The 27,916-nt window shown below is 57.6% G+C and overlaps 2 protein-coding genes across 11 annotated transcripts; both read left to right on the top strand.

Annotated features, from left to right (window-relative positions):
* The first annotated feature begins 2,688 nt into the window (after positions 1-2,688).
* ANKRD24 (ankyrin repeat domain 24) lies at positions 2,689-17,917 on the top strand. Of its 9 annotated transcripts, XM_078057408.1 has the most exons (21): positions 2,757-2,840; positions 3,662-3,748; positions 3,853-3,983; positions 4,062-4,150; positions 5,084-5,148; positions 5,651-5,708; positions 7,103-7,173; positions 7,365-7,471; positions 7,649-7,839; positions 8,375-8,403; positions 9,028-9,108; positions 9,247-9,354; positions 10,059-10,103; positions 10,207-10,305; positions 11,274-11,346; positions 11,585-11,703; positions 11,880-13,394; positions 15,310-15,477; positions 17,091-17,216; positions 17,358-17,423; positions 17,577-17,917. In XM_078057408.1, exons 1-21 carry the CDS (start codon positions 2,802-2,804, stop codon positions 17,652-17,654), a joined length of 3,345 nt encoding a protein of 1,114 aa, XP_077913534.1. In that variant the 5' UTR covers positions 2,757-2,801; the 3' UTR covers positions 17,655-17,917. The 9 variants fall into 9 exon arrangements, 8 of the variants coding, with proteins under 8 accessions (XP_077913540.1, XP_077913539.1, XP_077913534.1 ...); XM_078057414.1 differs by lacking the exon at positions 3,662-3,748 and having other exon boundaries at positions 2,689-2,840; positions 7,652-7,839; XM_078057413.1 differs by lacking the exon at positions 3,662-3,748 and having other exon boundaries at positions 2,689-2,840.
* A 132-nt stretch (positions 17,918-18,049) lies between these two features.
* Positions 18,050-26,014, top strand: EBI3 (Epstein-Barr virus induced 3). Of its 2 annotated transcripts, none has more exons than XM_036116043.2 (5): positions 18,050-19,063; positions 19,925-20,045; positions 21,110-21,288; positions 22,685-22,842; positions 25,581-26,014. In XM_036116043.2, exons 1-5 carry the CDS (start codon positions 18,997-18,999, stop codon positions 25,731-25,733), a joined length of 678 nt encoding a protein of 225 aa, XP_035971936.2. In that variant the 5' UTR covers positions 18,050-18,996; the 3' UTR covers positions 25,734-26,014. The 2 variants fall into 2 exon arrangements, with proteins under 2 accessions (XP_035971936.2, XP_035971935.2); XM_036116042.2 differs by having other exon boundaries at positions 19,922-20,045.
* The last annotated feature ends 1,902 nt before the right edge of the window (positions 26,015-27,916 follow it).

Below are 27,916 nucleotides of genomic sequence, written 5' to 3'. Positions count from 1 at the left end.
AGTTTCCTCCCTGGGCAAGCCTGAGAGGGGCACTCTGCCTCTGGGTGTGAGAGACAGGAGCCCTCAATACCCACCCCTCCCCAATTACTTATTACCAGACTCCCCATTTATTGGCCCCACCTCTCCCTCCTCCTGCCCAAAGGTGTCCTAAGAAGAATCACAGACAGATCTTGCCCCCGGGGGACACTGAGCCATGTCTAGGGACGTCTGTGGTGGTCACACTGGGGGTGCTCCTGGCATCGAGTGGGTGGGGGCTAGGGATGCCACTCAGCCCCCCACAGTGCCTGGGACAGCCCCCCAACAGAGAGTGGTCTGGCCCTGAATGTCCGCAGTGCCTCGGTGGAGGAACCCAGCTGTACTGTGCCTGTTGCATTACCTATCCCGTTTAGCAGTTGGGGAATTGAGAGCCAGAGAAGGAGCATGACTGGCCCAAAGTCACACAGTGTGCATAACATGACCAAGCTGGATTCAAGCCCCCCCCCCCGCCCCGTCTGCAGTCATGGCTGCTAACCCCAGGTTCCAGAAGGCTGTCTCTATACCCATCCCTTCTCTCCCCTGTCATCCCTGTGTCCCCACCCCCAACCACCCCATGGCCCCTTCATGAATTTGCAGCCACATCAACACAGTGGACCATCCCACATTTTGGAACCTCTCGTAGCTTCCCCAATGTCCCCCATTCCTGGATTCCCCCTCCTTCCGTGGACACACCTCCTCCTCTGCCCTACCCTTAAGTATGACCCCACCCACCTGGTCCTGGACCAGGGCATGGGCAACTGGGCTGGTGGAGGAGAGCGATAATTTCATGATTTCTCCTGAACCTGGTCTTGTCCCTGCCACCCCCCCAACTCCTGCCCATCCTCTAAGTTTCAGCTCAGATGCCCTCTCTTCCGGGAAGCCCTCCCAAACTCCCCAGTGTCAGGAGTCCTCTCTGAGCTCCCAGCTGGCCTGGGCTTCCCCCATTACAGCCCTGATCACCCTGGTTCATCAATCCCTGGGTGTATATGTCTCCCCAGGGACCCCAGGGATAGCAGGGACATCTGTCTTGTCACCACTGGGAGCCAGTGCCCCACGCAGCGCCAGGCACCCCATAGGACAAATGGACTCAATGACTGAAATTCACATGGCTCAGAGGGCCTGGCCTTGAGTCATTCATTCACTCAGCAAACATTTATGCTGGGGTGCCTGGCCCTGCTGTCAAGGGGCCCCCAGTATGAGAGAACACCCAGCGGACAGAGACCCTACCAGCCCCTGGGAGGAGCTGGGTCCTCTCCGCGTTCTGGTGATTTTACTGACCACCTGCGATGGCCTGTGTCCTCAGGATTCAGCATTAGATATGCACACGGGCGCAAGCACATCCGTGTTTGACGAGTGAATCCATGTTTACTGCACTTACTATGTGCCGGGCACTGGTGAGTGCTCTGCGTGGCCTATCTCATTAGTCCTCCCGAAAACCCTCTGCGTGCAGTAGCAACTGTTTATTTTGAAACCCATTTTCCAGGTGAGGAAAGTGAAGTCCGAAGCAGGTAAGCAAGTATCTCGGCCGGGTCGTATAGGTGTTAAGTGCGGAGGGCCTGGGGGTAGGGCCCTGGATTCAGGTTCGTTTGTCAGCCTGCTGGGTCCCCCTGGTGCGTGAGTGCATGAATGATGGCCCGGCAGAGTGGGAAGCTCTGGCTGCCGGGGGCTCAGGCCCGGAGTCACCTGCGACCCGCGGCCAGCTCGGACGAGGCGGAGACGCTGCGGGCGGGTCCCCGGAGATCCAGCGGGCAGCCCGCGGGGCCGAGGGAGCCGGCCTCCTTGGCCACATCCTCCTGCAGGCAGGAAGGTCAGGGAGTGCCCAGGCGGCACCTGGTCTCGGAGCCTAGCCCCTCCCCGACACGACCCCTACCGTGGGGGCGGGACCTCCAGGAGGGGGGGTTGGGGCGCGCGGGCCGGGCGGCAGAGCTCCACCGGACCCCCACCCCTCCCTCGAGTCCCCCCCAAGTTCCTCCCTCCGGACCCCCCAGCCTCTCCCTCCAGCGCCCTGCATCCCCTCCCTCCGACCCTCCGTAGCCCCTCCCTCCGGGCCTTCCCTCAGCCCCCCCCAGTCCCTCCCTCCGGACCCTCCCTCCAGCGCCCTCCAGCCCCTCCTGCCCCTCCCGCCGGGTCCCCCAGCCCCTCCCTCCGGGCCCCCCTTCAGCCCCCTGCCCCACCCTCCGGGTCCTCTCGGCCCCTCCCTCTAGGCCCTCTCCAGCCCCTCCCTCCAGGCTCCCCCAGCTCCTCCCTCCAGCCCCGCATTTCCTCACTCCGGAAACCCCCCCAGGCCATTCCTCCGGACCCCCCCCCAGCCCCTCCCTCCGGACCCCCAGCCCCTCCCTCCGGACCCTCCCACCAGCTCCCCCAGCCCCTCCCTCCGGGTCCCCCCCGCCCCTCCCTCCGGACTCTCCCTCCAGCGCCCTCCAGCCCCTCCCTCCGGGCCCCTTCCAGCCCCCTGTCCCTCCCTCCGGGCTCCCCCAGCCCTTCCCTCCGGGTCCCCCCTGCCCCTCCCTTCGGGCCCCCTCCAGCCCCACGCTCCGGGTCACCCCTGCCACTCCCTCCGGGCCCCCTCCAGCCCCACCCTCCGGGTCCCCCAGCCCCTCCCTCCGGACCCCCGCCCAGCCCCCCCAGCCCCTCCCTCCGGGTCCCCTCCAGCCCCTCCCTCCGGACTCCCCAGTCCCTCCCTCCAACCCCCCCAGTCCCTCCCCCGGGCCCCCCCACCCCCCCACCCCCCTTCCGGCCCGGTCGCCTCCCGGAGCACCGAGCCCGGCACCCGGACCCTGGCCGCCATGAAGCAGCTGTGCGTGTGCGCCGCCGCCTCCTCCGCGGTAGGGCCAGGGGAGGGGGCGCGGGGGCGGGCGGGGCTCGGGCCTTTACTCTCCCCTCCCCACTCCGCCCCTCCCCGCCCCTGGCCGCTCCTGGCCTGGACCCCCGCCCCAGACCCGGGAAGGACCCGGAGTGAGGGGGTTGCGGGGCAAGGGGGCAGAGGTTGGGGGATGGGTGGGACATTTGGGGAGACATGGGACGTTCTGGGAGGCAGTTTTGAGAACAGATGGGAACACTGGAAAATTTAGAGGACATATGGAGGGACAGTTTTGGGGAATAGTTTTGGATGGGTTCGTTTGAGGGGACAATTTGGACTATATTTTGAGGGATCATTTTCGGGAAAATATATTGACATTTGGAGAACAATTTCAGAGAATATTCAAGGGATTTTTTTGGAAGGACATTTTTAGGACAGATGTTGGGGTCATTTAGGGGGATGATTTTGGAGAAACTTAAGGAATTTGAATATGACATTTTGGAATGCATTACATGCTAAGTAAGGTTTTTTTGGGAACAGATCTTGGAACATTTGGGGGACAATTGTGGCATTTTGGGGTCAGTTTAAGAAGGATGAATGACAGAGGACAGTTCTGAAGGACATTTAAAGGGACCCTTTTAGGGGCTCCTATGGGAAGATTTTGGAGGTGGGGTGATGTTGGAAAGGGGGTTTTCACTAAAGGACCGGCTGGGTGCTGATCTGGGGGAAATTTAATAGGATGATGCTGGTAGTGGGTGTAGGATGGACCTGGGGGCAGATGCTGGGGGATGCAGACTGGGGGGATGCTGTCTCAGACCCCCTCCCCAGGACTACCTCCCCCTGCAGCTGCGGCTCAGCCCCACTGACCTTGGCTCCTGCCCGCCCTGCGGCCCCTGCCCCATCCCGAAGCCGGCAGCCAGAGGCAGGCGCCAGGCAAGTGCCCAGGGGCAGGTGGTGAAGCCTGGAGCTCCGGCCAGGGGGGGCTGGGAGGGGGCAGTGATCGCCTGGCCCCACGACCCCCTGGGTGTGCCCTGCAGAGCCAGGAGTGGGGCAAAAGTGATGAGCGGCTGCTGCAGGCCGTGGAGAGCAACGACGTGGCGCGGGTGGCCGCCCTCATCACCCGCAAGGGGCTGGTGCCCACGAAGCTGGACCCCGAGGGCAAGTCTGCGTGAGTGCCCACGCCCTGGGGGGTGTGAGGGACGAGGCGTGGCCATCCTGCAGCTGATCCCCAATCTCTGACCTCCAGATTCCACCTGGCTGCCATGAGGGGAGCAACCAGCTGCCTAGAGGTGATGCTGGCTCATGGCGCCAACGTCATGAGCACGGATGGGGCAGGTACTACCTGCCGGGCCTGGGGGAGGGACGAGGAACTCAGACCAGGTGCCCAGCCTGGGGTCCAGTGGGGCCCTGCTCCGTGGCTTCAGTGACCTGGTGAAAAAGGGGGAGTTCCTTTCAGTGCTCCCAGGAAGGCACAGGGACATGTCTGGCTGCGGTGCCCAAGGAAAAAGACTCTAGCTGGCACCAATCAGGGTCAGTCGACAGCTTGTGGTCAGGGAGTGGCCAGGACTCAGGTAGTGGTTAAGTCAGAGGAAGTAGCTGGAACAGAGGAGTACCTGAGCTTGAGAAGTATCTGGCGACGGGAGACTAGCAAGTAGAGGTTAGGGGGTAGTATCTCAGGTATGTTGAGTAGCTGGAGCTCTGGGAGTAGCTGGGACAAAAGGAGAATCTGGGTGTATGACTTGACTAGGGCCCTGAGGGAATATCTGAGATAGACTGCACGGCCAAAGGGGATAGTTGGAGCTCAGGAGGTAACTAGGCGTGGGGCATAGCCATGTCTGAAGCTTTGGGGCAACGTAGGAGACAGAGCAGCCGGGATGTGTGGAGCCGCTGAGGGTTTGTAGAGTATCAAAGATGACGGGGAAAGAGTTAGCCCGTGGAGTAGCAAGGGTTTACAGACTGGCGGGAACATAAGGACAGCTGGATTCTGAGGGGCAGTGGCGTTGAGCATATAGAGTAGCTGGGGACGTGGGGAGTCACCGGGGCAGGAGGGCTTGAGGAGTGCGTGGGAGTGGAGTGTAGGCTGGGATGCAGACTAGCTGGAGCTTGGAGAGTCTCTGGCCACGGAGTAGCATGGTTTGGAGAAGTACCTGGGGTTTGGGAACTTACTGGACGCGGGGAAGCTCATTACAAATAGTTGACACAGGTTTGGGGAGTGGCCAGAAGCTCCTTGAGTCTGTGGAGCCCAAGCAGACACTCCGTGCCTTTCAGGTTACAATGCCCTCCACCTGGCCGCCAAGTATGGGCACCCACAGTGCTTGAAGCAACTGCTACAGGTCATTTACTGTCTTGCATCAGATACTCCCTCAACCCTAGATGCTTCCTTCCTCTGGCCCCTCCCTCCCTCCGAAGTTCTAGAAATCCCCAAGCCCCTAGATACTCCCTGAATCCTAGATATGTCTTAACCTCTTTGACTCCTGAGCCCCAGCTACTCCCTGGACAACCAGTTACTCCCTGAGCATCTGGATACTTCCCACACCCAAGATATACTCCCAGTACCAGATTATCACCTGAGCCCCAGCTTCTCCCCAAACCCTAGGTAGTTCTTAGGCACAGTCACTCTCAGAGCTCCCACCCAGCCCCCAAACCCTCAGCTTCTCCCAATCTCCCAGCGATTTCCACTTTCTCACCAATTTTCATAAAAGCCAAGTCACTTGGGGGCCCATGAGGAGATGGGGGAGGGAAGAAGCGCTAAGTCTAGTAGCCTGAACTCTGGCACAGCCTAAGAAGGGGCAGCTCCTAGAGAACCTCCAGTGAACCGCACCCCTCTCCCCACAGGCGTCCTGCGTGGTGGATATTGTGGACAGCAGTGGGTGGACGGCCCTGCATCATGCAGGTGGGTGCAGCCCAGCCTCGCCCTGCCCACCATGGCCCAGAGGGTGCGAGGCTGGGGATTCTTCTACCCGGGGCCCTGGGGACCTACCATGAACCTTCTGCTTCCTTCCTCCTCCTTCCTCACCGAGTACCTGCTGTGTTCCAGGCCCTGGGGCTCAGCATTAATATTCAGCAACCCTTTGAGCCACAGACAGTCACCCCACTGGACAGGAAAGGTGATTGAGGCTCGCCCACAAGAAAGTAGGGAAGACCCAGGCTGTCTGACTCCAAAGCACAGCCTGATGTTTGCCAGGCCTGGGTGACAACCATGGTGGCAGTCTTGGGGGGGGGGTGTGTGACCAGAGTACAATTTCCTTTGACCAAATCCTAGGGGATCTCAGGAAGACCAAAGTCCAGGCGTCCTTAAAAATCATTAAATCCAAACTCTTCCATGAGGGAGGGGAAAAGACCCACCTGCCAGAACCAGATCTCAGCCCAGCATCTGTCCACCATGCCTGTGAGATTGGGGAATGACTTTCACTAATGACTCAAGAAACGTCTTGACCTTTTGGGAACACGGAATACATTTGTGTTTGCTTCGGGGTTTTAATCACTGCTTAAGACTTCCCCGCAGTTGGAGTATGCTGCCACCTAGTGGTAGTGATGCCTTTGGTCACACTGGAAGCGCGCTAGGTTTTTTCATTCAATAAATATTTAAGTTCCTGCTATGTGTGTCAGGCTCTGTTCTAAGCATGGGGATTACAGCAGAAAACAAAATGCCATACCCCCTCAGGCACACAGCAGGGCATCAGATAGAGCTTGTTGACTTTCCCAGTGACCCCCTAGCATGAAGCCCTTCCTCCTTTCTTTACAGCTCTGGACATGTACACTGTCTCCCACTTCCTTGACCTTACCATGCTCTCCCCCACTTCACAGCCCTTGCCTACTAAGAAAACTCCACCCTCCCCCTTTCACCTTCAAAACTCAGAACTCAGACCCAACCCCAAGAAGCCTGCCTAGTCTCAGCTGACCGTCTGATCCATCCAGCAAACATTAACACTCTCTGTATGAGGTTTGGTGCATGGCAGGTACACAACGCTAGTTAAATCAAAGAGAGGAAATACATAAACATTAGTCAAAAGTTCCACCTTAAGAGGGAGCCATGATGGAATGTGGAAAGAGCTTGGGACACGGGTCAGCAGACCTAATCATAGCTCTGTCTCTGATCCTACTGGCTGACCATGGACCTGGCTGGACCTCAGTTTCCTCATCTGTAACATAGGAGTCATACCTTTGCCATTGCCCTCCCAGGGAAGGTGGGAACTTCTCATGAAATAAGGAATAAGAATCACCGCAGGCAGAAAGCCCCCAGAAAATATCTAAACCTTGCCCTACCTACCCTCCCTCTCTTTCCAGCGGCCGGCGGCTGCCTCTCCTGCTCAGAAATACTTTGCTCCTTCAAGGCACATCTGAATCCCCGAGATCGGGTGAGCCTCTGGGATCTTTTGGGGAAGATGATGTATTTGAGGTACACCGTCACCAAGTGGCAGCATCCCAGGCACCCTTTAAAAAGTGTGAGAAGGTCTGGAGTGAAGTTCAGGGGCGCTCATATAGGCTTCCCTACCTCCCAAGATCAGCCTCTCACCTTTTGTCTCATCTTTCCCCTAATTCCCACCAGTCAGGTACAACACCCCTTCTCATAGCGGCTCAGATGTGTCACACAGATTTGTGCCGCCTTCTCCTGCAGCAGGGGGCAGCCGCAAATGACCAGGACCTGCAGGGCAGGTGAGTATCTCCCTTCCCAGTTAGTCCATTGTACGCCGTGTGACCTTGGGCAAGTCTCTTAACTTCTGTGGGTGGGGGATCTAGCTGACCCTCCCCACCCACCCACCCAGCCTGGGTGTTGAGGAGGGCTTGGGGGTGTGAGAATGTCCTCGCTTCCTCAGCAGCCCCCTCTCCTAGTAGGACAGCCCTGATGCTGGCCTGTGAGGGGGCCAGCCCCGAAACAGTGGAGGTGCTGCTGCGGGGTGGGGCCCGGCCAGACGTCACCGATGCCCTGGGCCAGGATGCCGCTCACTACGGGGCCCTAGCAGGAGACAAACTCATCCTGCACCTCCTGCAGGAGGCCGCCCAGCGCCCCTCACCACCCAGTGGTATGCAAGCCCCTCCTACGCAATTTCAGGCACCCCCGATCTCCTTCCCAGCAGTTTCTTGTCACCCCTTTCCCTACTGTAGGTAGTTTCAAGGTACCTCTATTGGCTGCATTACAGGATGTTTCATGTTTCCCCTGATGCTACTCAGAACAGTTTCAAGGAGCCCCAGAGCTTTTAGATTAATCTAGGGACCCACTCTGCTTTCCTGGGCCATCCTTATCCTTGGATCTTTGCCTTTCCGAAGAATTGGCACCCCTACTTGCACCATCCTGGAGGTGCCACTGTCCTCCCCTTTGGAGAGTTCCAAGGGCCCTCCTATTAAGCATCTGCAAAAGTAGCTGAGTCCTACTTTCAAAGTCCTGGAAGTAGGCAAGGGACCTTTCCCAGTGACCCCTTACCATGCTCTCCCCCACTTGGGGAATTGGGAGCCCACCCCAGCCATAAGTCCCCTCACTAGTGTCCTTCCTAGGGCTGGGAATGGAGCCCCTAAAACAGAGTGCCTGACCCTGCTTCCCTCTCTTCCCTGCCCTCCTAGAGGATGACTCAGGCGAGGCATCATCTCAGGTATGGATCTCTAAGCAGTGAATGAGTCCCCTCCCCTTGCACACACTGCCCCCCCCCTTGCCCCAAGCTTTATGGGAAGAGAAGGAGGAGATGGACTTCTGTCCCAGGGTTGTGACCTAGGAAGACCTGTTTGGGATGAATGCCACCTTCAGGGTATGCTGCCACCAAGTGACAGCAACACCCACAGCATAACTCTCAGGACTGGGTGAGAACACTGCAGGGATGGGGCCAAATCATGGGGCTGGGGTGGGCTGGTAGAGGGAACTGAGTTTGGTGAGGGCTGGTGTAGGTCAGGGAAGAAGGCAGGTCTGGCCTCTTTCTCTCTCCCGGCCCTACAGCATCTCAGCTCCACAGGGAAAGGGAACTTGTAGACAATCTGGTCTAATACCACGTACCAAGGCACAAAGAGGGGCAGAGAGTGAAGCATAAGATCTGGAACTCTCAGGCAGTATGGCCCCTTCTGTGCTGGGATCAGTGAGGACCAGGGAGAGCCAGGGACTTGCTCAGCGTCACACAGGAAGTGAGGGCCAATTTGGGGCTGATGACAGATAGTGGGGCTGGGCTGGCATATTTGGGTGGGAGGCTGGCATATCCCCCATGTGCCCCTGTCACCCCTTCCCTCAGAACTCTGTGTCCAGCCATGAAAAGCGAGGGGCTCCCAAGAAGCGGAAAGCACCTCAGCCCCCTGCCAGCATCCCCGTGCCGGTGAGAGATGCCCCGGCCAGGCCATGGCGGGGAGGAACAGGGGCAGGCAGGAGGGGAGGAAGCTCTGGCTCAGGTATGGGAGGGGACAGCCCATGGGCCTCACGTGAAGGTGGTGGGTCCCTGGGGCGGGGGGAACAGGATGATCAAGATGCCTACGAGGAGATCATGCGGCTGCGACAGGAGAGGGGTCGCCTGCTGCAGAAGATCCGGGGCCTGGAGCAGCACCAGGAACAGAGGAAGCAGGAGGTAAGGGGCCACAGAGATACAGGCCTAAGACTAAGCCTGGGGTGGGGTGCAGTTTTGCAGGGAAGACTCCCCTTACCTCTCCTAGCTCCCGCCTCCCTCTCTCCACCCGCGCTTATTCTGCTCCAGCCACATGGGCCTCCATGCTGTTCCCCCAGGGTTCCAGGCCTGGTCCTGCCCCAGGGCCTTTGCATGTGCTGTGCCCTCTGCTTGGAACACTCTTCCCCAGATGCTCCTGTGGCTCCCTCCTTCTTTTCCTTTAGGTCTTTGCTCAGAAACCACTTGCCAAAGACACCTCCCTTGCCTACCTTATTTAAAATTGTCACAGCTCCCACTCACTTCCCAGTTCCCTTTATTTTTATTCGAAGCACTTAGTGCTATTGGGCATGCCATGTATTTTATTCACGTTCACCCATTTGACTGTAAGCCCACGAGGATAGGCATGGTTGACCATGACTGGCTCACAGGATTCACCTGATGTTTATTGGAAGAACGGGTATTTGAGTGAGCGAGTGAATGAGTGGCCCCAAAACAGGGTCTGACACTCAATATAATGCTCAGTGACGAGTCAGGGGGCAGAGCAGGGTGCTGGGTGTGCAGTAGGTGCACAGCCACTGTCTGTGGTGGGGATGGGGGGCTACTACGGAGGTGGGGTGGGGACGACCCCCAACCCAGATTCAAGCCCTGTCCCCCCTTCTTCCCACCAGCTGCCAGAGGCAGAGGCCAGCTCCCTCCACAGCCTGGAGAGACAGGTAGGTGGCAGGTGCGGAGATAGCCAGCCCCTCAGCCATCCGTGTTTCCTCCCCGAGGCTGGGCGAGCCCCCCCCCCCCCCCACGCTGCCGCCCTCCTTCCAGGTGCAAGAGCTGCAGCAGCTGCTGGCTGAGAAGCAAGAGGAGAAGGAGAGCCTGGGACGGGAAGTGGAGAGTCTGCAGAGCCGGCTGTCCCTGCTGGAGGTGGGCGGGGGCGGAGCCGGGGGTGGGGGCGGGGCCTTGCGGGGCAGGGGCGGGGCCTCGCGCGCGCTGTGGTTCCGGGACAACCACACCAGTAGAGGTCTAGACTCTCCCACGCGAACACACAACAGTCAAACCTACAAACGCACCGTCACAGACAACACACCCACACACGTACGTGCACAGTGGACACGTCTCCGAACACGGAGCCGGGACACAGAGATGAGCAGCCGCGCTCACACACACGTGGTCTTGCACGTTAAACCGGTGACCGCAGCAAGCCTCCTCCCACATGCACGCCAGAAATACTGGCGCCTACACAACACACGCTCCTCCATCCCACGCGGACGACACACCCACAAACCCATGTACACGCACAAGTATTTCCCCCAATACGTGATTACACAAACATCCGCGGGCACCTGTGCTCACGCACACAGACCCATCCATATCCACAAGCACGGTCAAAGCAGTCACACACACAACAGACTAAAACACAAGCACAAAATCACACACAGTCACAGGAACTCACACGGGAGGGGTGGGGGGCCACGCGACACCCCCGTGCTCACCACAGACCCCTGAACCCTGAGCTGTCCGCACTCACATGCAGACACCCTCAGCCCGACGTGACCCCAGTGCAGGATCCCAGACATAACCCTGTGAGGACACAGCCCCTCATCCCTCTCTCCGTGACCCATACACACAGGCCGCACATACACCCCCAGGCATCGGGTTATGGTCACACATTCGCGCAGTGGCTGGGCTGTTCCCTGCCCTTCCGGGGAGCCCAGCATAGCCCCACAGCACACAGTGGGCACTCAGCAAACACTGTGGCCCAGACACGGCCAGTCTGATGCTCCTGGGGAGCGATGGGGACACGTGAATTCCCCTGTCCTCTCTAGATTCTTGGGGGCAGGTTTGGGGCTGGGAAGGGGGTAATACTGGTGCCGGACCCTGTCCCCCCCCAGAATGAGCGGGAGAATACCAGCTACGATGTGGCCACTCTGCAGGATGAGGAGGGAGAACTGTCTGACTTTCCAGGTGAGCCCCCACCCCCGTCCTCCCTCCATGCACCTCTGTCCACCTTGTCCCTGGGGCCCCTGGAAATGGAGCCTTGACCCACAGGCATGGAGAGAGTTTGAAGCTGGGAGGGAGGTCGGCCCCCACCCATTATTCATTCCCCCTGCTTGCCTTGGGGGCTCTGACCCCCTGCTCCAGACCCCTAGTTCCCATCCCCTGTGGCCCAGGACACCCGGGGCTGACTCTGTGCGCCCACCAGGGGCCGAGGCTCTGCTCTCCAAACGGCTAAGCCCCTCAGCCCAGGAGCTCTTGGCCTCACTGCAGGAGCAGCTGGCTGCACTCACCAGACAAAACCAGGAGCTGATGGAGAAGGTCCAGGTGGGGAAACTGAGGCCCTGGAGGGTGGGATGGGGACAGATCTGAGGACCTGAGGGATTGTTCCCCGGGGAGGGGTCAGGGTGGGCACACGGCTGAGTCTGTGGGCAGGGAAGGTGGCAGTGCCACTCTGAGCCCCCATGGCCACAAGCTCCCGCCAGCTCCCCACTACCTCCCAGATCCTGGAGAGCTTCGAGAAGGACGAGATGGAGGTGAACGGGTCAGCCGAGGTCATCCCTCTGGCCCTCTATGACTCTCTTCGGGCTGAGTTCGACCAGCTCTGCAGGCAGCATGCGGAGGCCCTGCGGGCACTGGAGCGACAGGAAACATGGGGCGCCCCTGGGGAAGAGGAGGCAGCTGCTGGGGAGGGCGGGGGCACGGGAGGCAAGACCACCAGGAACGGGCCAACGGAAATGGAGCTTGACGGTGCCACGGCTCCGGGATCCAAAGTGAACGGAGCTGAGACCACAGACGAGGAGGCTACAGGCCTGGAAACTGTGGAAGCAGCTTCTGTGGGGGCTGAGGCCACAGAAACAAAACCCACGGGGGCCGAGGCCACAGAACCCGAGGCTCTGGAAGAGGGAGGAAATCCAGAGGCAAAGGCCACGGGGGCCGAGGCCACAGAACCCGAGGCTCTGGAAGAGGGAGGAAATCCAGAGGCAAAGGCCACGGGAGCCGAGGCCACAAAGCTGAAAGCAGAGGAACGGGAAATGAGGGCCAGCGGAGCAGGCAGCGTGGAGGCCGTACCTGCAGGCGCAGAGACCACACATGTGGAGGCCACGGCGGTGGGGGCCACAGCCCCGAGGGCCTCCCCGGGCCCAGTCCTCCACCCTGGTGCTGCGGAGGCCTCCGAACAGCTGCAGGCAGAGCTGGAGACCCGGATTCGCGGCTTGGAGGAGGCCCTCCGGCAACGGGAGCGGGAGGCAGCCGCCGAGCTGGAGGCGGCCCACGGCAAGTGCCAGGCCGCTGAGGCGGAGGCTGGCCTGCTCCGGGAGCGGATGCGCCAGGCTGAGGGCGGCGGAGCCGCTGGGGGCGGTGACATGGTCCAGCTGCGGGCCGCCCTGGAGCAGGCCCGGGAGGACCTCAGAGTCCGGGACGCCCGCCTCCGGGAGCTGGAGGCGGCCTCAGCCTGGCTGGATGAGGCCCGGGCTGGCCGGCTGCTGGCCGAGGAGGAGGCCCGGGGCCTGCGGGCAGAGCTGGAGCAGCGGGACGAGGTGCGGCTGGAGCAGAGCCGGGAGCTGCAGGTGCTGCGGGAGCAGCTGGCCACGGCCACGGCCGCCGGGGAGCGGCAGCAGGCTGTGGCCGCCGAGCTGGGCCGAGCCCGGGATGCCGCCGAGGCCCGAGCGGCTGAGCTGTCCACGGCCTGCGAGGAGGCTCGGCGGGGCCTGGCGGAGCTGCGCGAGGCTTCCGAGGCCCTGCGTCGGTCGGTGGTGCCGGCCTCCGAGCACCGCCGGCTGCAGGAGGAGGCCCTTGAGTTGCGGGGCCGGGCGGCCAGCCTGGAGCGGGAGGTGGTGGCCACGGGCAAGGAGGCCGCCCGGCTGCGGGCCGAGCTGGAGCGGGAGCGTGGGGGGAGCGTGGCCAGCCTGGAGCACGAGCGCATCGTGGGCGCCTTGCAGGCTGACGTGGCCCGGCTGGAGGGGCAGCTGGAGGAGCTGGGGCGACGGCATGAGAAGACCAGCGCCGAGGTCTTCCAGGTGAGCGTGGCCAGGCCCCCGCCCAGCACAGCCCGGTCCCAGCCCAACCAGCAGCCGCTTGGCGGCCCGACCCACAGCCAGGGTTCCAGTCCTGTAGACACCTGACCCTGTTAGCGTTTCTGGGTGGATGGCTGACCCTGAAACTGTTCTGAGTTCTTGGACATCTCAACTTGTGTTATCTTTTCTTAAAAACCTTTGGCCATTTTGACCCCATCATCTTTCTTTTTCTTTCCCTTTTTTTTTTTTTTAAGACTATTTATTTGAGGGGCGCCTGGGTGGCTCAGTCGGTTAAGCATCTGCCTTTGGCTCAGGTCATGGTCCCAGGGTCCTGGGATCGAGTCCTGCATCGGGCTCCCTGCTCAGCGGAGAGCCTGATTCTTCCTCTCCCCCTGCCGCTCCCTCTGCTTGTGCCTTCTCTCTCTGTCAAATAAATAAGTAAAATCTTAAAAAAAAAAAAAAAAGACTATTTGAGAGAGAGAGGGAGAGAGAGCACAAGCAGGGGGAGGGACAGAGGGAGAAGCAGGCTCCCCACTGAGCAGGGAACCTGTTTTTTCACTATGACACCATTTTCTCTGCTGGCCTGAAATCTGCCTGTGGTTCTTCCAGTTGGCTGTTTAGAGCTTGTCATTTTGCCTTTGGATCATTTTTGATGCTTCAGCCCCAAAGTAGGAGGACCTTATGCCCAGAGATTTTTTTTTAATAATTTTTATTTTTATTTATTTTTTTAAGATTTTATTTATTTGACAGAGAGAGACACAGCGAGAGAGGGAACACAAGCAGGGGGAGTGGGAGAGGGAGAAGCAGGCTTCCCGCAGAGCAGGGAGCCCGATGTGGGGCTCGATCCCAGGACTCTGGGATCACGACTGAGCCGAAGGCAGATACTTAACGACTGAGCCACCCAGGCACCCCATGCCCAGAGATTTTTAATTGAATATTTTCAACCCAGTAGATTTTGATGCTGAGTTGTTGGTTTTTTTAAGGCCAGGGAACATATATATACATGTATATATATTGGGAATATATGTATATATATATATTTTGTCCCTCGTGGTGGACATTTGATTCCGTCTCTTCTCTTAAAAAACAAACAAAAGGGCGCCTGGGTGGCTCAGTTGGTTAAGCGACTGCCTTTGGCTCAGGTCATGATCCTGGAGTCCCAGGATCGAGTCCCGCATCAGGCTCCCTGCTCAGCGGGGAGTCTGCTTCTCCCTCTGACCCTCCCCCCTCTCATGTGCTCTCATTCTCTCTCTCAACTAAATAAATAAAATCTTTAAAAATAATAGTAATAATAATAATATTAAAAAAAACACAAAAGAACCAAAACAAAAAACCCCACAAAAACTGGCAGGTGTTATAACAAAATATGTGAATAAGAAGCCACATTCATTAGTTGTTGTTGGGAAAGCATTTTTCTCTCCATGCCTCTGTTTACTCACCCCTGGGACAGAGATAATAATACTTCTGAATTCTCAGGTGAAAATTGAATGTTTTAATCTCTATAAATGATTTAGGGCAGTCATAGTATAAGAGATCAGTAAATGGCAGCCAGAATTAACTGATTTTAAAAGAGTGTTTTCTTGGAAAAATAATGATTCTGTTCTAAGCACATGCCCTGTATTTGTCCATTTCCTCCTCACAATTACTCTGCAAAGTGGGGGCTGCTATTACCCTGATCTTCCATATGAGGAAACAGACACAGGTTGAGTCAGTTGTCTGAAGCCACACAGCTAACACGTCACGAGTGTAAGAATGGGCCGGAATGTTTGTGGTGTCCGGGAAGAACCCAGCACTCCCTGAGTCAAACTCCTCGATATCAGAATGGGCTTGAATGTCCTCGGGCCCGAATGGAAGGGTCAGGAGACTCTGGGGTCCTCATGTCCTTGGGGTCACGCTCCCTCATGGGCTTGGGCTGCAGGTCCAGAGGGAGGCGTTGTTCATGAAGAGTGAACGTCATGCGGCCGAGGCAAAACTGGCCACAGCAGAACAGCAGCTGTTGGGGCTACGGACCGAGGCCGAGCGGGCACGCCAGGCCCAGAGCCGCGCCCAGGAAGCCCTGGATATGGCCAAGGAGAAGGACAAGAAGGTGCGTCCCCTTTCCCTGTGCTCCCTTGGGGGGTTCCCACCCAGCAGAGGTTGGGGGAAATCCAAGAATGTCCCAGATGAACGAGTCTTGGGAGATCAGCCCATTTTCTAGATGGGAGACTGAGGCACAGAGAAGGAAGGGGACAACTCAGACACGTGGGCTACTGTTCTAACTGTGAATTATAACCACAGTTAACATTGACTGAGCACTTACTGCATGCTAGGCCCCGAGCTATGTATTTGACATGGACTAACACATGTAATCCTCACGTCAAGTTCCCGTAAGATCGGTGCTCTTATTGTCCCCATTTGAAGAAGCAAGGCACAGGGAGGGGATGCCACTTGCCTGAGGTCACACAGTCATGCAGAGGTTCGGCCAGCGTTTGGACCCAGCTTCCCGAGTTCTGGTCTTCAGTAACGACGATGACTGACAGCAGGCCGTGGCCACTGAGTTGGGTGGTTTTCACACACTATCGCTTTTAATTTCCCTCTAACCCCGAAAGCCAGAAGGCGTTCTTATTCCTGTTTTCTAGATGAGCAAGCTGAGGCTCTGAGAGGCCAACTGTGACATGTCAGAGTGACACGTCAGGTCGCTCGCTCATTGGACAGGCGCGTGACTCCCAGAGCCCCAGGTGCCTCAGCATAGAGTCCCCCAGCCCTAGCTCACTGTGTGACCTTGAACAAGTCAGTTGACCTCTCTGAGCCTGTTACCACCTTCTGCAAAATGAACATAAAATTGTGGTCGAGATTATGGTTTATTTGTTGCAGGATCTCTCCCCCTCGGCACCTAGTGACACTGGGGTCAGGTCATTCTCTATGGGGGGGCGTCCCGGGCACTGTGGGGGGCTGAGCAGCATCCCTGGCCCCACTCCCTCCATGCCAGGAGCACCCCCAATGTGACAGCCGCAGACATCCCCACACATGGCCTGGGGTTCCTTGAGGGCAGAGGGTGAGGACCTCTGATCTGTAGTATAATAATAAAGCTTAGCATTTATTGAGTGCCTGCTGTTTGCCAGGCACAGTGTAGATTTAACCTCCGTTCAGAATCACAGTAAGCTGCCAAGGTGAGAACCGTGATTCTCCTTCCTTTACAGATAAGGAAACTGAGGCTCAGAGGGGTTAAGCCGTCTTCCCAAGATCTCCTGCAAGAAAGGGGTAGGGAGGGACCCAAGCCCAGGGCTGCCTGACCCAGCCCCACCAGGCCAGGCTGCTTTGGGCCTCCCGTTCTGTCAGCCTCCCCTTTCCAGAGTCCGCAAGAGGGGCTGTGACAGGATTGGCAAACTTCTGGAAAGAGCCAGAGTCCATGTTTTCGGCTCTGACGTGTCAGTGAATGGGCCTGGCAGCGCACCAATGAAATTTTATGTACGAGCTCGGAATTTGATTTGATTTTCCTATGTCATGAAATATCATTTTTCTTTCGACATTTTCCCCCCAACCATTTACAAATGTGAGAGCCATTCTCAGCTCACGGGCTGGACTCCCGCGGGCCGGAGTTTGCTAGCCTCTAGGATGTGACCTTCCCTCACCAGCCTCTTCCCTAGGTGCTGGGGAGGTCCAATGTCCTGGGCCCCAGGCTCAGGGTGACTGGAGGTTCCCCCCTTTCCCCCCGCCTAGATCACAGAGCTCTCCAAGGAAGTCTTCAGTCTTAAGGAGGCCCTGAAGGACCAGCCAGCGGCCCCAGGCACCCCCGAGGTGGAGGCCCTCCAAGGCCAGGTCAAGGCCTTGCAGGAGCAGCTGAAGGTGAGGACACGGGGCGGGGGAGGAAAGCAGTTCAGGATTTTAGCAGCTGTCACACTGGGGCAGGGACTCTGGGTGTAAAGGGGGCTTTGGGGCGTGTTGGGGGGACCTGCTTTTCTAAGCACCCCTCCCGCATACTCACAGCAGGCTGCCAGGGACCACAGCGCAGTGGTGGCCTTGTACAGGAGCCACCTCCTATATGCCATTCAGGTGAGTCCCGCCGGGCCACCAACACCCCGGCCCGTTCTCCCATCAGTACAGGAGGAGAGGTTCATGGCCTTCAGGGGTGGCGCGGGAGGGAACCGGGAAGCCAGGGCAGGAGTGCCCAGGCTCTCTCTCTCTCTCTGCTTCCCCCCGCCCCAGGGTCAGATGGATGAAGATGTGCAGCGGATCCTGAGCCAGATCCTACAGATGCAAAGACTCCAAGCTCAGGGCCGCTGAGCATCACAGCACTGACCCTCCGCCCGCCAGGCTCACGTGCTGACCTTCTAAGCTCGGACACCAGCCTGGGCCTTCTCGACTGTGCTTAGCTGCATCCACTGCCCCACTGGTCCCCGCACGCACTGGCCGGTGTCATCCCCAGCCCTGACTGTGCCCTCACCCCCACTGGAGACTCTGTGAGCCCCCTCTCCCGCGTCCCATCCTGTCCGTCCTGTAACGAGGCACCACCCCGGACCCTGGGAATAAAAGCTCTCAGAGCAGAGGATGAATGTGTATGGCCTGATCGCTGGGCCCCCGCGGTAGGGAGGAGAGGGGTGGCCTAGAACAGGGACTGGCAGGTGAGGCAATCACCTCTTGCACCAACGACTCAGGCCCCGGAATGAATACTGTGTTCGTGCGGTGTTGTAAAAAGTCAGAAGTCCGTGATGAACAAACAGTCCGAATGTTAAGTGAAGACAGCATCCAAGTGTGCCCTGAGTCACTTTCCTCACCCTAAATCCAGCCCTGCTGGGAGCCTCCCACCCCCAGCCTCCCTGCCCTTGGGCAAGTCCCCCGAAATCCCCTGGGGCTTCTTGGCTCTTTCCAGCTAAGGTGGGGGAGGTGGGAATGTGACCTGTCCCCGGGGTTTCCTTGAGTGTCCGGGGCGGCACTGCGTCTGTAGGGGCTCAGCCTGTCCTTTGGCGTCCCTATGGCTCAGAGAAGGTCCCGCAGGAGGGGCTGCCCTCCCTGGTCTCCGTGGCCTGGAGCGTGGAGCGCTGGCCAGGGTGGATCCCCACCCCTGCAGTCGGTCGGTGAGTAAAGGGGTGATTTCTGTGTCCTGCCTGGGTCTCTCTTCACCCTGTGTCTCCCTGTCTCCAGGTCTCTCTTCTGTTTCTGCCGCTCACGGGCTCCCATCTCTGTCTCTATCCCCCTCTCTCTGTGTCTCTGTGTCTTTGCCCGCTCTGGCCTTCCTCATCCTTCTCCCTGTCCTCTTCCCCCTCCTGGGGTTTCCCCCCCGTCCTCGTCCTCGCTGCAGCCGGAAGGAAGGACTTGCAGTCAGGCTGTTGTGGGAAAGGCCACGGGGGCTCCACTTCTCTCTTTCGAGGCCTCCTCTCCCGCCCCCTTGCCCAGGGCCTCCAGAACCTCGCGCCCAACCCAGCTGTGACAGGTGAAGGGACCAGGGCTCCTCCACCATCCCCGTGCAGCTCTGCTGGCTCCACAAACCGCCCAGGGAGTCAGACCCGGGGAAGGGAAAGGGGGGGCTTTGACCGGGGGCTGCACGACCACCGCGGGTGGGACCCAAGGCCCCTGCCTCCCCGAGGTGCTCCCGGCCCTAGCTCCTGACAGCAGATAACACGGACTCATGGCCTCAAGACTTCTCCTGGTGCTCGCCCTCTGGGTGGGCTGCTCACCCTGCAGCGGGAGAGAAGGTACGTGGGACCCGCCGGGGGCCTGGGGGACAAGGCAGAAGGACACTACCCGGGGACTGGAGTTGAACTGTCTACCATGGAATATTCTGGGCTGTGGGGTGGGAGCTCACACACCTACCGGATAACCCACAGGTGGGAGGGGGTTGCCATCCCATTGCACAGATGGGGAAACGGAGAAACAGAGGACCAGTCCCACCGCAAAGCGACACCAGGAAGTGGCAGCCACAGCATGGACAGAGGGAGAGGGAAGGAGAGAGGGAGGGAGAGAAGGAGACATTTTAATTACATGCATTCATTCCATGCACTTCTAAACAAAGCTGCTAGGAAGAGGGGCTACACTGAGACAGCTCCCTCCCACCGGGGCTCCCCGCCACTCAGGTCCCCTCGTGTGGCTCCTTAAACCTCAGTTTCCCCATCTGGAAAATGGGCTAATACTCCCTGCCTTCACAGGTTGTAGTGGAGGCGAGAGATGATGCAGCTGCCTTTTTTTTTTTTTTAAAGATTTTATTTATTTTTTGACAGAGAGAGACACAGCTAGAGAGGGAACACAAGCAGGGGGAGTGGGAGAGGGAGAAGCAGGCTTTCTGCTGAGCAGGGAGCCTGACGCGGGGCTCGATCCCAGGACCCCGGGATCATGACCCGAGCCGAAGGCAGACACTTAACGACTGAGCCACCCAGGCGTCCCTGCAGCTGCCTTTCATTTACATATTCATTCGCTGCACAAACCTTTATTGGGCACCTACTGTGTGCCTGGTGCCACCGGCTGGCAGGGAGGCTGGGGCCCGGCACACGTAGGGCTCCGACAATCCCGGGGCAGGTTGGAAGCTCACACGGCTTCCTCTCCCTCCGGGGCCCCAGCAGCCCCCACCCAGCTCAGGGTGCGGTGCCGGGCCTCTAGGTACCCGATTGCCGTGGATTGCTCCTGGACCCTGCTGCCCACTCCACACTCCGCCAAGCCCACGTCCTTCATTGCCTCGTACAGGTCAGAGTGCCCAGGAGGGTGTCCTGGGGTTTCACGCAGGGGCCAGGACAGCTGGAGGCCTAGTGAGTATCCGAAACCCTAGGGATTCCAAAGCAGCATGGGCCAATAGAGATATACTTCCTAAAACACAGCCTGCGAGTCACATGTGGAGTTCAAACCCTTCTAGAAGCCACATTTAAAAAGGAAAGAGAATTTAATATTTTGCTTCAGTATCATCTCAATATTCCAAATAATTTATTTAATAGGATCGAGTGCAACTTAACATGCTTATGTGCAATTTATATATGTAAATTCACAATAGAAATTAGTATTATTTAGTGGGCTTAAAGCAGGATCATGTCAACATGTAATCAACATGTTAAAAGTTAATGAGATATTTTACACTCTCTTTATACTAAGCCCGAAACTCCACGTGCATTTTACACATAGAGCACATTTCAACTCACGTGCTAGATGTTCACAGGGAATTCTTGGTCTCTGATTAGACTTTATAAAATCTGTGGGTGGGAATGTAAAGTCACCCACCTGGGTCGTCCTGAACAACTTTGTCAAGTTTTCTGACCACCGGGAACTTGACATTGAGGGCAGATAAAATAAATCGGAAAGCCACCCTCGCTTGCACCAGCCACATTTTGAACAGCGGACAGCCACTCGCGGCCAGTGACTACTGCATGCGACGGGGCGGTCAGAGCCCGTGGAATGTTCTGGAAGGCTGTATGTGCAGCGCTGAGCTTGTCCCTAGAGTCTGAAATCTTGGGGTCTCAGAACTCAGGACAGTCAGAATCTTCTTATTTCAGAATCTGTGAGTCCATAGACCTTGGAATGTTGGAATTCTAAGGCTGGAATGCTGACATTCCAGAAGCCTGTAGAATCTGGACCCTAGCGTCTCCCTGTAGGGTGTTCCCCCTGGCCCCGGGTCCACACAGGCTCCGTGATGTTGGGGTGAACGGCTCCCTCGGGGTCACACGGCCAACAGCAGGACCCCAGCCTGAGGTCCTTGAGTAACCCCGCTTCCCCGTCCCGCGGGAAGCGCTGAGGCCCTCACGCTGCCCCTGTGTGTCCAGGCACGGCGTGGCTGCCCCCGGGGAGAGCCGGCCCTGCCTCCAGCTGACCCCTGAGGCCACCAGCTGCACCATCCCAGACGTCCAGCTGTTCTCCATGGTGCCTTACATACTCAACGTCACAGCGGTCCAGCCCTGGGGAAGCAGCAGCAGCTTCGTGCCCTTTGTTCCCGAGCACATCAGTGAGTGCGGGCGGCAGCGGGGCCCTGGGGGGTGCGGAGGGCCGCCGGCTTGCTTGCCCCTCCCCGCTCTCACCACCCACCTCCTGTCATCCATCCTGTCCATCCATCCTGGGTCCTGTCGGCTCCACCTTTGCATTTCTTCAAGAAGCCGCCCACTTCTCCCCACACCGAGCCCCCACCCAGCCCAGCCTCCATGTTCGCTTGGACTGGCTCAATCCCTTCCACCCTGGTCCCCAGTCCTGCCCTCACCCCCACTATCTGCCCTCCCCACGGTGGCCACCAGAGGGCGCCTGTGAGCACCCGAGTCAGGTCCCACCCTCCCCTGTTGTCAGCCCTTCAGAGCTCCCACCTGCCTGGCGTAAAAGCCCAAGTCTTCCCCAAGGCCCCCAAAGTTCTGCACGACCTGCCCCGTCCCCTCCCTGACCTCCCCTCCTCCCCCTGTCCTCCTCACTCACTCACTCTTCTCCAGCCACACACACCTCCTCTGTTCGCCCAGCATACCAAGGAGGTCCTGCCCCAGGACCTTTGCACAGGCTGTGCCCTCTGCCTGGAAACCTCTTCCCCCAGATCTCCACACAGTTCACTCCCTCACCTCCCTCACATGTACTCAGATGTCATCTCCTCAGTGAGCCCTCCCATGAGCACATTATTAAAGACTGCAAACCCTCCTATGTTGCTGGTGATTATTAAGAAAGTCTAGTAGTTCCTCAAAGAGTCAAACATACATTATCATATAAGCCAGCAATTCCAGTTCTAGGTGTATACCCCAGAGAAATGAAATTATATGTACTCAGAAACTTGTAATGTTCACAGCAACATTATCCGTAACAGACAACAAGCAGAAACAACACAACGGTCTGTCAACAGATGAATGGATACACAAAACAGGCTCCATTCATATTATGGGACATTACTCAGTCATGAACAGGAGCGAGGCACCCACACATGCTGCCCCGGGGACAGACCCCGAGCCCTCGATGCTCAGGGAGGGAACCAGACACAGAAGGACACAGTGTGAGTCCATGTGGGTGACATGTCCCCAGAACAGACTCATCCACGGACGGGAAGTGCATTAGTGGCTGGGGATGGTGAGTGACCGCTGATGGGGACAGGGTATCTTTTTTGGGGTGATGGAATGTTTTAGAGTTAAATAGCTCTTGATCTTTCTTCCTTACTCTTGATGCCCCGTGGATTTGCTTCTTGTTTCTCGTCTTTTGCCCTGATGGACTGAGCTCCAAGAGGACAGGGGTTGGGTCTATGTTGGTCACTGCTGTGTCCCCAGTGTCCAGGATGCCGCTGGACATTCAGTAGACACTCAATAAATACTTGTTGGTTGATTGGATGAAGGAGTGAGCCTACCAGCAGCCTCTGACCCTGCCTCCTGCTTGTCCGTCAGTCAAACCAGACCCTCCCGAAGGCGTCCGCCTGAGCCCCCTCCCTGGGCAGCGGCTGTGGGTGCAGTGGGAACCCCCCCGGTCCTGGCCCTTCCCAGAGATCTTCTCACTCAAGTACTGGATCCGATACAAGCATCACGGATCGGCCCGCTTCCGCCAGGTGAGGAGGAGGAGGGGAGGAGGGCGAGGACAGCACGTGCCATTCACAGCGGCCAAAAGGCGGAAACCGCCCGAATGTCTGTCGACAGATGAATAGAAAAACACATGCATCCACCCACACACGGGCAGGTCACTCAGCGGGAACAGGGGTGAGGCGCAGACACGCACGGCCCCGGGGATGGACCCTGAGCCCACGACACTCGGGGAGGGGGCCAGGCCATGCGGGGTGTGTTCATTACGATTCCATTTATGGGAAACATCCAGAACAGGCACATCCCCAGACAGGAAGGGGTTCTGGCTGCCAGGGGCTGGGGAGGGAGCGGAGAGAGATGGCCGATGGGGACATGGCTTCCTTTTGGGGTGATGGAATGTTCTGGAACTAGAAGGAGGTGATGGTTGCACAACATTGGGAATATACTCAAGGCCCCAAATTGTTCTCTTTAATTGGTTAATTTTATGTCATGTGAATTTCACCTTGATTGAAAACAAATATGTTGTTTAAAATTTTTACAAAGTAGAGGATAAGTAAGGCAAGGGTATTGCCGAGCATCTGTGGTCAGTTGTGTATTAGCCTCAGATGCCAGACCCAGGAGCTGCAAGCTTGCAGGGGGTAGGCTTCTGCGACCCTGTCCCATGGGATTTTCTGGGCCCATGGAAATGTTCTACATATGCACTGACTAAAATTGTACCACCGACCTCATGTAGCTGCTGAGCATCGGCGATGTGGCGAGTAGTCAAGGAGCTGGCTTTTACATTTTATTTAATGTGCATTCGTTTTCTTTTAAATATTTTTGCAATTTATTTTCATTTATATACATACAAATAAATTTTTATTTTATTTTTTATTTAAGATTTTATTTTTAAGTAATCTCTACGTGCGACATGGGGCTTGAACTCACAACCCCAAGATCAAGAGTCACACTCTCCCAGCACCTGGTTGTCACCGTCAGTTAAGCATCTGACTCTTGGTTTCGGCTCAGGTCGTGATCTCAGGGCCGTGAGATCGAGCCCCATGTCAGGCTCTGCGCTCAGCACAGAGTCTGCTTAAGATTCTCTCTCCCAGGGCGCCTGGGTGGCTCAGTTGGTTAAGCGACTGCCTTCGGCTCAGGTCATGATCCTGGAGTCCCGGGATCGAGTCCCGCATCAGGCTCCCTGCTCAGCGGGGAGTCTGCTTCTCCCTCTGACCCTCCCCCTGCTCGTGCTCTCTCTCTCTCTATCTCATTCTCTCTCTCAAATAAATAAATAAAAAATCTTAAAAAAAAAAAAAGATTCTCTCTCCCTCTGCCTCTGTTCCGCCCCCCTGCTCTCCTGCACGCTCTCTCTCTAAAATAAATAAATATTTTAAAAAAGAAAAAGAAAAAAAGGGAGTCACACACTCTACCTACCAGCTGAGCCAGCCCAGCGCCTCTATTTTTTTGGAATTTTTTTAGTGGTGAGAATGAAGTGATTTTTTTTTAAGATTTGTTTATTTATTAGAGAGAGAGAGAGAGAGAGAGAGAGAGAGAGTGAGTTGGGGGAGGGGCAGAAGGAGAGGGAGAATCTTCAGCAGACTTTGGCTTTGCAGGGCTCCATCTCACGACCCTGAGATCATGACCTGAGCTGAAACCAAGAGTCGGACCCAGGCGCCCCTATTTTTGCAATTTTTAGATTGAGACAGAATTCACATGCCGTAAAACTCATAAAAACTGCACAAGGCAAAAAGGCTTTGAGCATATTCACAAAGTTATGCAATCATTAATTAATCTAAATGTAAAACATAAACGGCCACATCCGGTGCCATCAGGACGACCCAGGGCCGAGCGGGGAGGCAGACAGTCAGATCTGGGGCCAGGAAGTTGGTTGGGGGATGCGGGGGGTGGGGGGGCTGGGATATTGGTCTGTCGTTCTGTTCTGAGGAAGAGGGGGACCCAGAAGGAGGACAGAGCCGCATCTAGGAGGGAGAGTGGGAATGGCGGGAGAGAGATGCCTGAGAGCGGACGCGGAGAGGTCAGCGCCATTGCAAGAAGAATTGATTACATTTCCCCAGAGAAGGGGACATGCCACGCCACGCAGGCCGACACGGGCCACATCAGGACGGGAGGGAGGGAGGCAGAAACAGGAGTCCGGGGAGAAAGAGGCCCAGCCTCTGTGGGGGGTTCGGTGGGAAGGCAAGGCAGGGCTGGGTGAACCGCTCGCTGGGGGCTGGCGAGCTTGAAGACTTCTGGCCGCCGCTGGGCTGCACCTGGCCCCGGGAGGCTGGAGGGCAGGGGGACGGCTGGCTTGTGTGGGAGCTGGAGGGAGTGGGCTGTGAGTCTGATGGGCTGGCGTGTACACAAGAGCCATGCTCCTGGCTGGTAGGCCATCTCTAAGAATCTGCTGACCCCGGGAGGGGCAGTCTCTCCCTGATCAGCAAGATGCGGCCGGTAGCAGAAAGAGAGGATGCCGAAAACTTAGAAACAAGGTTAATACAGCAGGGCCAGGAGGGAGGGAGGCGTTGAGGCTGATCGCAGAGGCTGTGGTTGAGGCCTGGAGGAGGAGTGGGGTGGTGGGGTTGGGGGTCTGTGTGGTCCACAAGGGTGTCCAGAAATGGGTGGCTCGGGGGCCAAGGATCAGGAAGGAGCAACGATATGGAGGGGGCCTCAGGGGCATACTTGTTAGGATGGAGCGGGGGAACCGAAGCTCCGTCATGCGGTTCCGTGCCCCACGGCCCCTCCCAGCCTCCTTGTTCCCACTGACCTCACCCCTCTTTTCCGCTCTCAGGTGGGGCCTATTGAAGCCACATCCTTCACCCTCAGGGCTGTGAGGCCCCAAGCCAAGTACTGCATCCAGGTGGCTGCTCAGGACCTCACCGACTATGGGGAAGCAAGTGACTGGAGCCTCCCTGCTGCTGCTTCCAAGCCCCTGGGCAAATAGTGGGGCTTCCAAGCCCCCCCCCCCCGCCCAGAAGAGGGGCTGGGTCCTTGACATCCGCCCCCCACTGCCACCCACTCAAGGACGGACGGGATCCATCTGGCCTGGGTTCACTGCTGCCGAGTAGCTGCGCAACACTGGACAAGTGACTTTGCCTTTCTGAGCCTGTCTGTCAATCTGTGAAATGGGGATGCACTTCCCCCTTAGGCCGCAGTACAGGGCTCTGTGAACTGTGAACTTCTGATGTTTTTTATTGTTTAACTAAAAAAAGATTGTTGCTGGAATCAGGATTCCTCCTCCTTTCATTTTTTAAAAAGATTTTATTTATTTGAGAGAGTGAGAACAAGCTGGGGGTGGGGGCAGAGGGAGAAGCAGGCGCCCCGCTGACCAGGGAGCCCGATGCGGGACTTGACCCCAGGACCTCGGGATCATGACCTGGGCAGAAGGCAGATGCTTAACCAACTGAACCACCCAGGTGACCTCCTCCTTTCAATAGACCCAGATGAGACCCAGAGGGGAGAGGATGAAGCAGGACACACACACAGCGAATCCCCACTCCCATGGATCCCCGGGGTCAGGGCTGGGCCAGAGGAGGAGCCTGGGGCTGGGGGAGTCCTGGGGCTGGGGAGAGGGTTCTGCCTGGGACGGGGTGAGGGGTGAAATCCATTCACTCAGCAGTTCAGTTCACGTACCTCCTGAAAAGCTGCCTGGGGGTGAGCCCCACTATGGGTAAATGCAAATAGGGTATGAGTTTGGGAGGATTTCTCTGGCCAGAGGGCGGGCGGGGAGGGGTGCAAGGCCACCAGGACCGAAGGTGGGAGAAAAATCCATGGGCTTCTCTGTGAATTTCACTGGGGTCTAAAGTCAAAGGTCATCTTCTCTGAGAAGCCTTTCCTCACCACCTCATGTATGGCCAGCAGTCATGGCCCCCCAAAACAGCCGCCCCGTAATCCCCAGAGTGTGGGAATACAGTCCCTTACATGGCAAAAGGGACTTTGCGGATGTGATTAAATTAAGAATCATGAGGATCCTTAATTCAAAGATTAAGGATCCTGTATTAAGTGAACGGACGTCGTGGCGGGTTATCCTGGATGGTCCAGGTGGCCTAATGACAAGGGTCAGAGGGAGAGAGGGAAGGTGATGGGCCGACAGAAGCAGAGGCCAGAGTGGATACCAGGCCATGAGTTGCGGCTTGCAGGCGGACTCCGGAAGCTGGGAAGGTCGGGGAAACAGATTCCGCCCTGGAGCCCCCTTCCCATCCACTTTAGACTTCTCTCCCCTCCACCCTGAGAGAAAGAGAATGAAAGAGAGAGAGAGAGAGAGAGAACACACACGAGGGCAAGGACAGAGGGAGAGGGAGAATTCCAAGCAGGCTCCACGCTGACGCAGGGCTCGATATCACGACCCTGAGATCATGATCTGAGCTGAGATCAAGAGTCCCATGCCTAACCAACTGAGCCACCCGGGTGCCCCAACTTTAGACTCCTGATCTCCAAACCATAGGATAATAAACGTGTGTGGTTCTAGGACAGCGAGCTTGCGGTAACCATGCAGCAGCCACAGGAAGCTCACACACCCTCTCAGGTGCCCCTTCTCTCCACTGTCCCAACACTGCTCTGTTGCACCAGGTGGGTTTGGGAGCTGGTGGGCATGCGCAGGGCAGGTGGGTGCGGGAGCTGGTGCATGCATGTGCAGGGCAGGTGGGTGCGGGAGGGGATGCGTGCATGTGTGAAGGGCAGGCGGGTGCGGGAGCTGGTCTATGAGTCTCTGCCCGGGACTCCAGGTAAACCTGGGGGAGGGCGTCCAGGCTGCTCTGTGGACATGAGCCCGTGGGAGCTGTCCCTGGTCCCCCGGTGCGCGCTAGGGACACAGGAACACGTGTGGCTTCCCGCAGCCCAGCACACAGAGTAAGCACTCAACGCCGACCTCCGTGTTCGCTCCAGAAAGGAGTGAAGAGCAGGGAATGTCGCGAGCAGCGGCCACGGCGCGTCACGACGGAATTTTTGTGCTGCTGCTCACCTCTAGGGGGCGGAGAACCTCCCCAGAACTTCAAATCAGCCGACCTCCGGAACCTTTGTCACCCACTAGCGAGGGTGTAACTCGGCAGGGAAGGTAGCCGGATTCGGCGCTTGACAGACGGGGACCAAAGCCAATGAAAAGGGTACCTGAGTATCCTTCAACCAATA

Source organism: Halichoerus grypus, chromosome 1, assembly GCF_964656455.1.
Source record: "Halichoerus grypus chromosome 1, mHalGry1.hap1.1, whole genome shotgun sequence".
In the NCBI taxonomy this organism is placed as follows: domain Eukaryota; kingdom Metazoa; phylum Chordata; class Mammalia; order Carnivora; family Phocidae; genus Halichoerus; species Halichoerus grypus.
The sequence above is the reverse complement of the archived record's forward strand: the minus strand, read 5'-3'. Positions and strand labels throughout refer to the sequence as shown.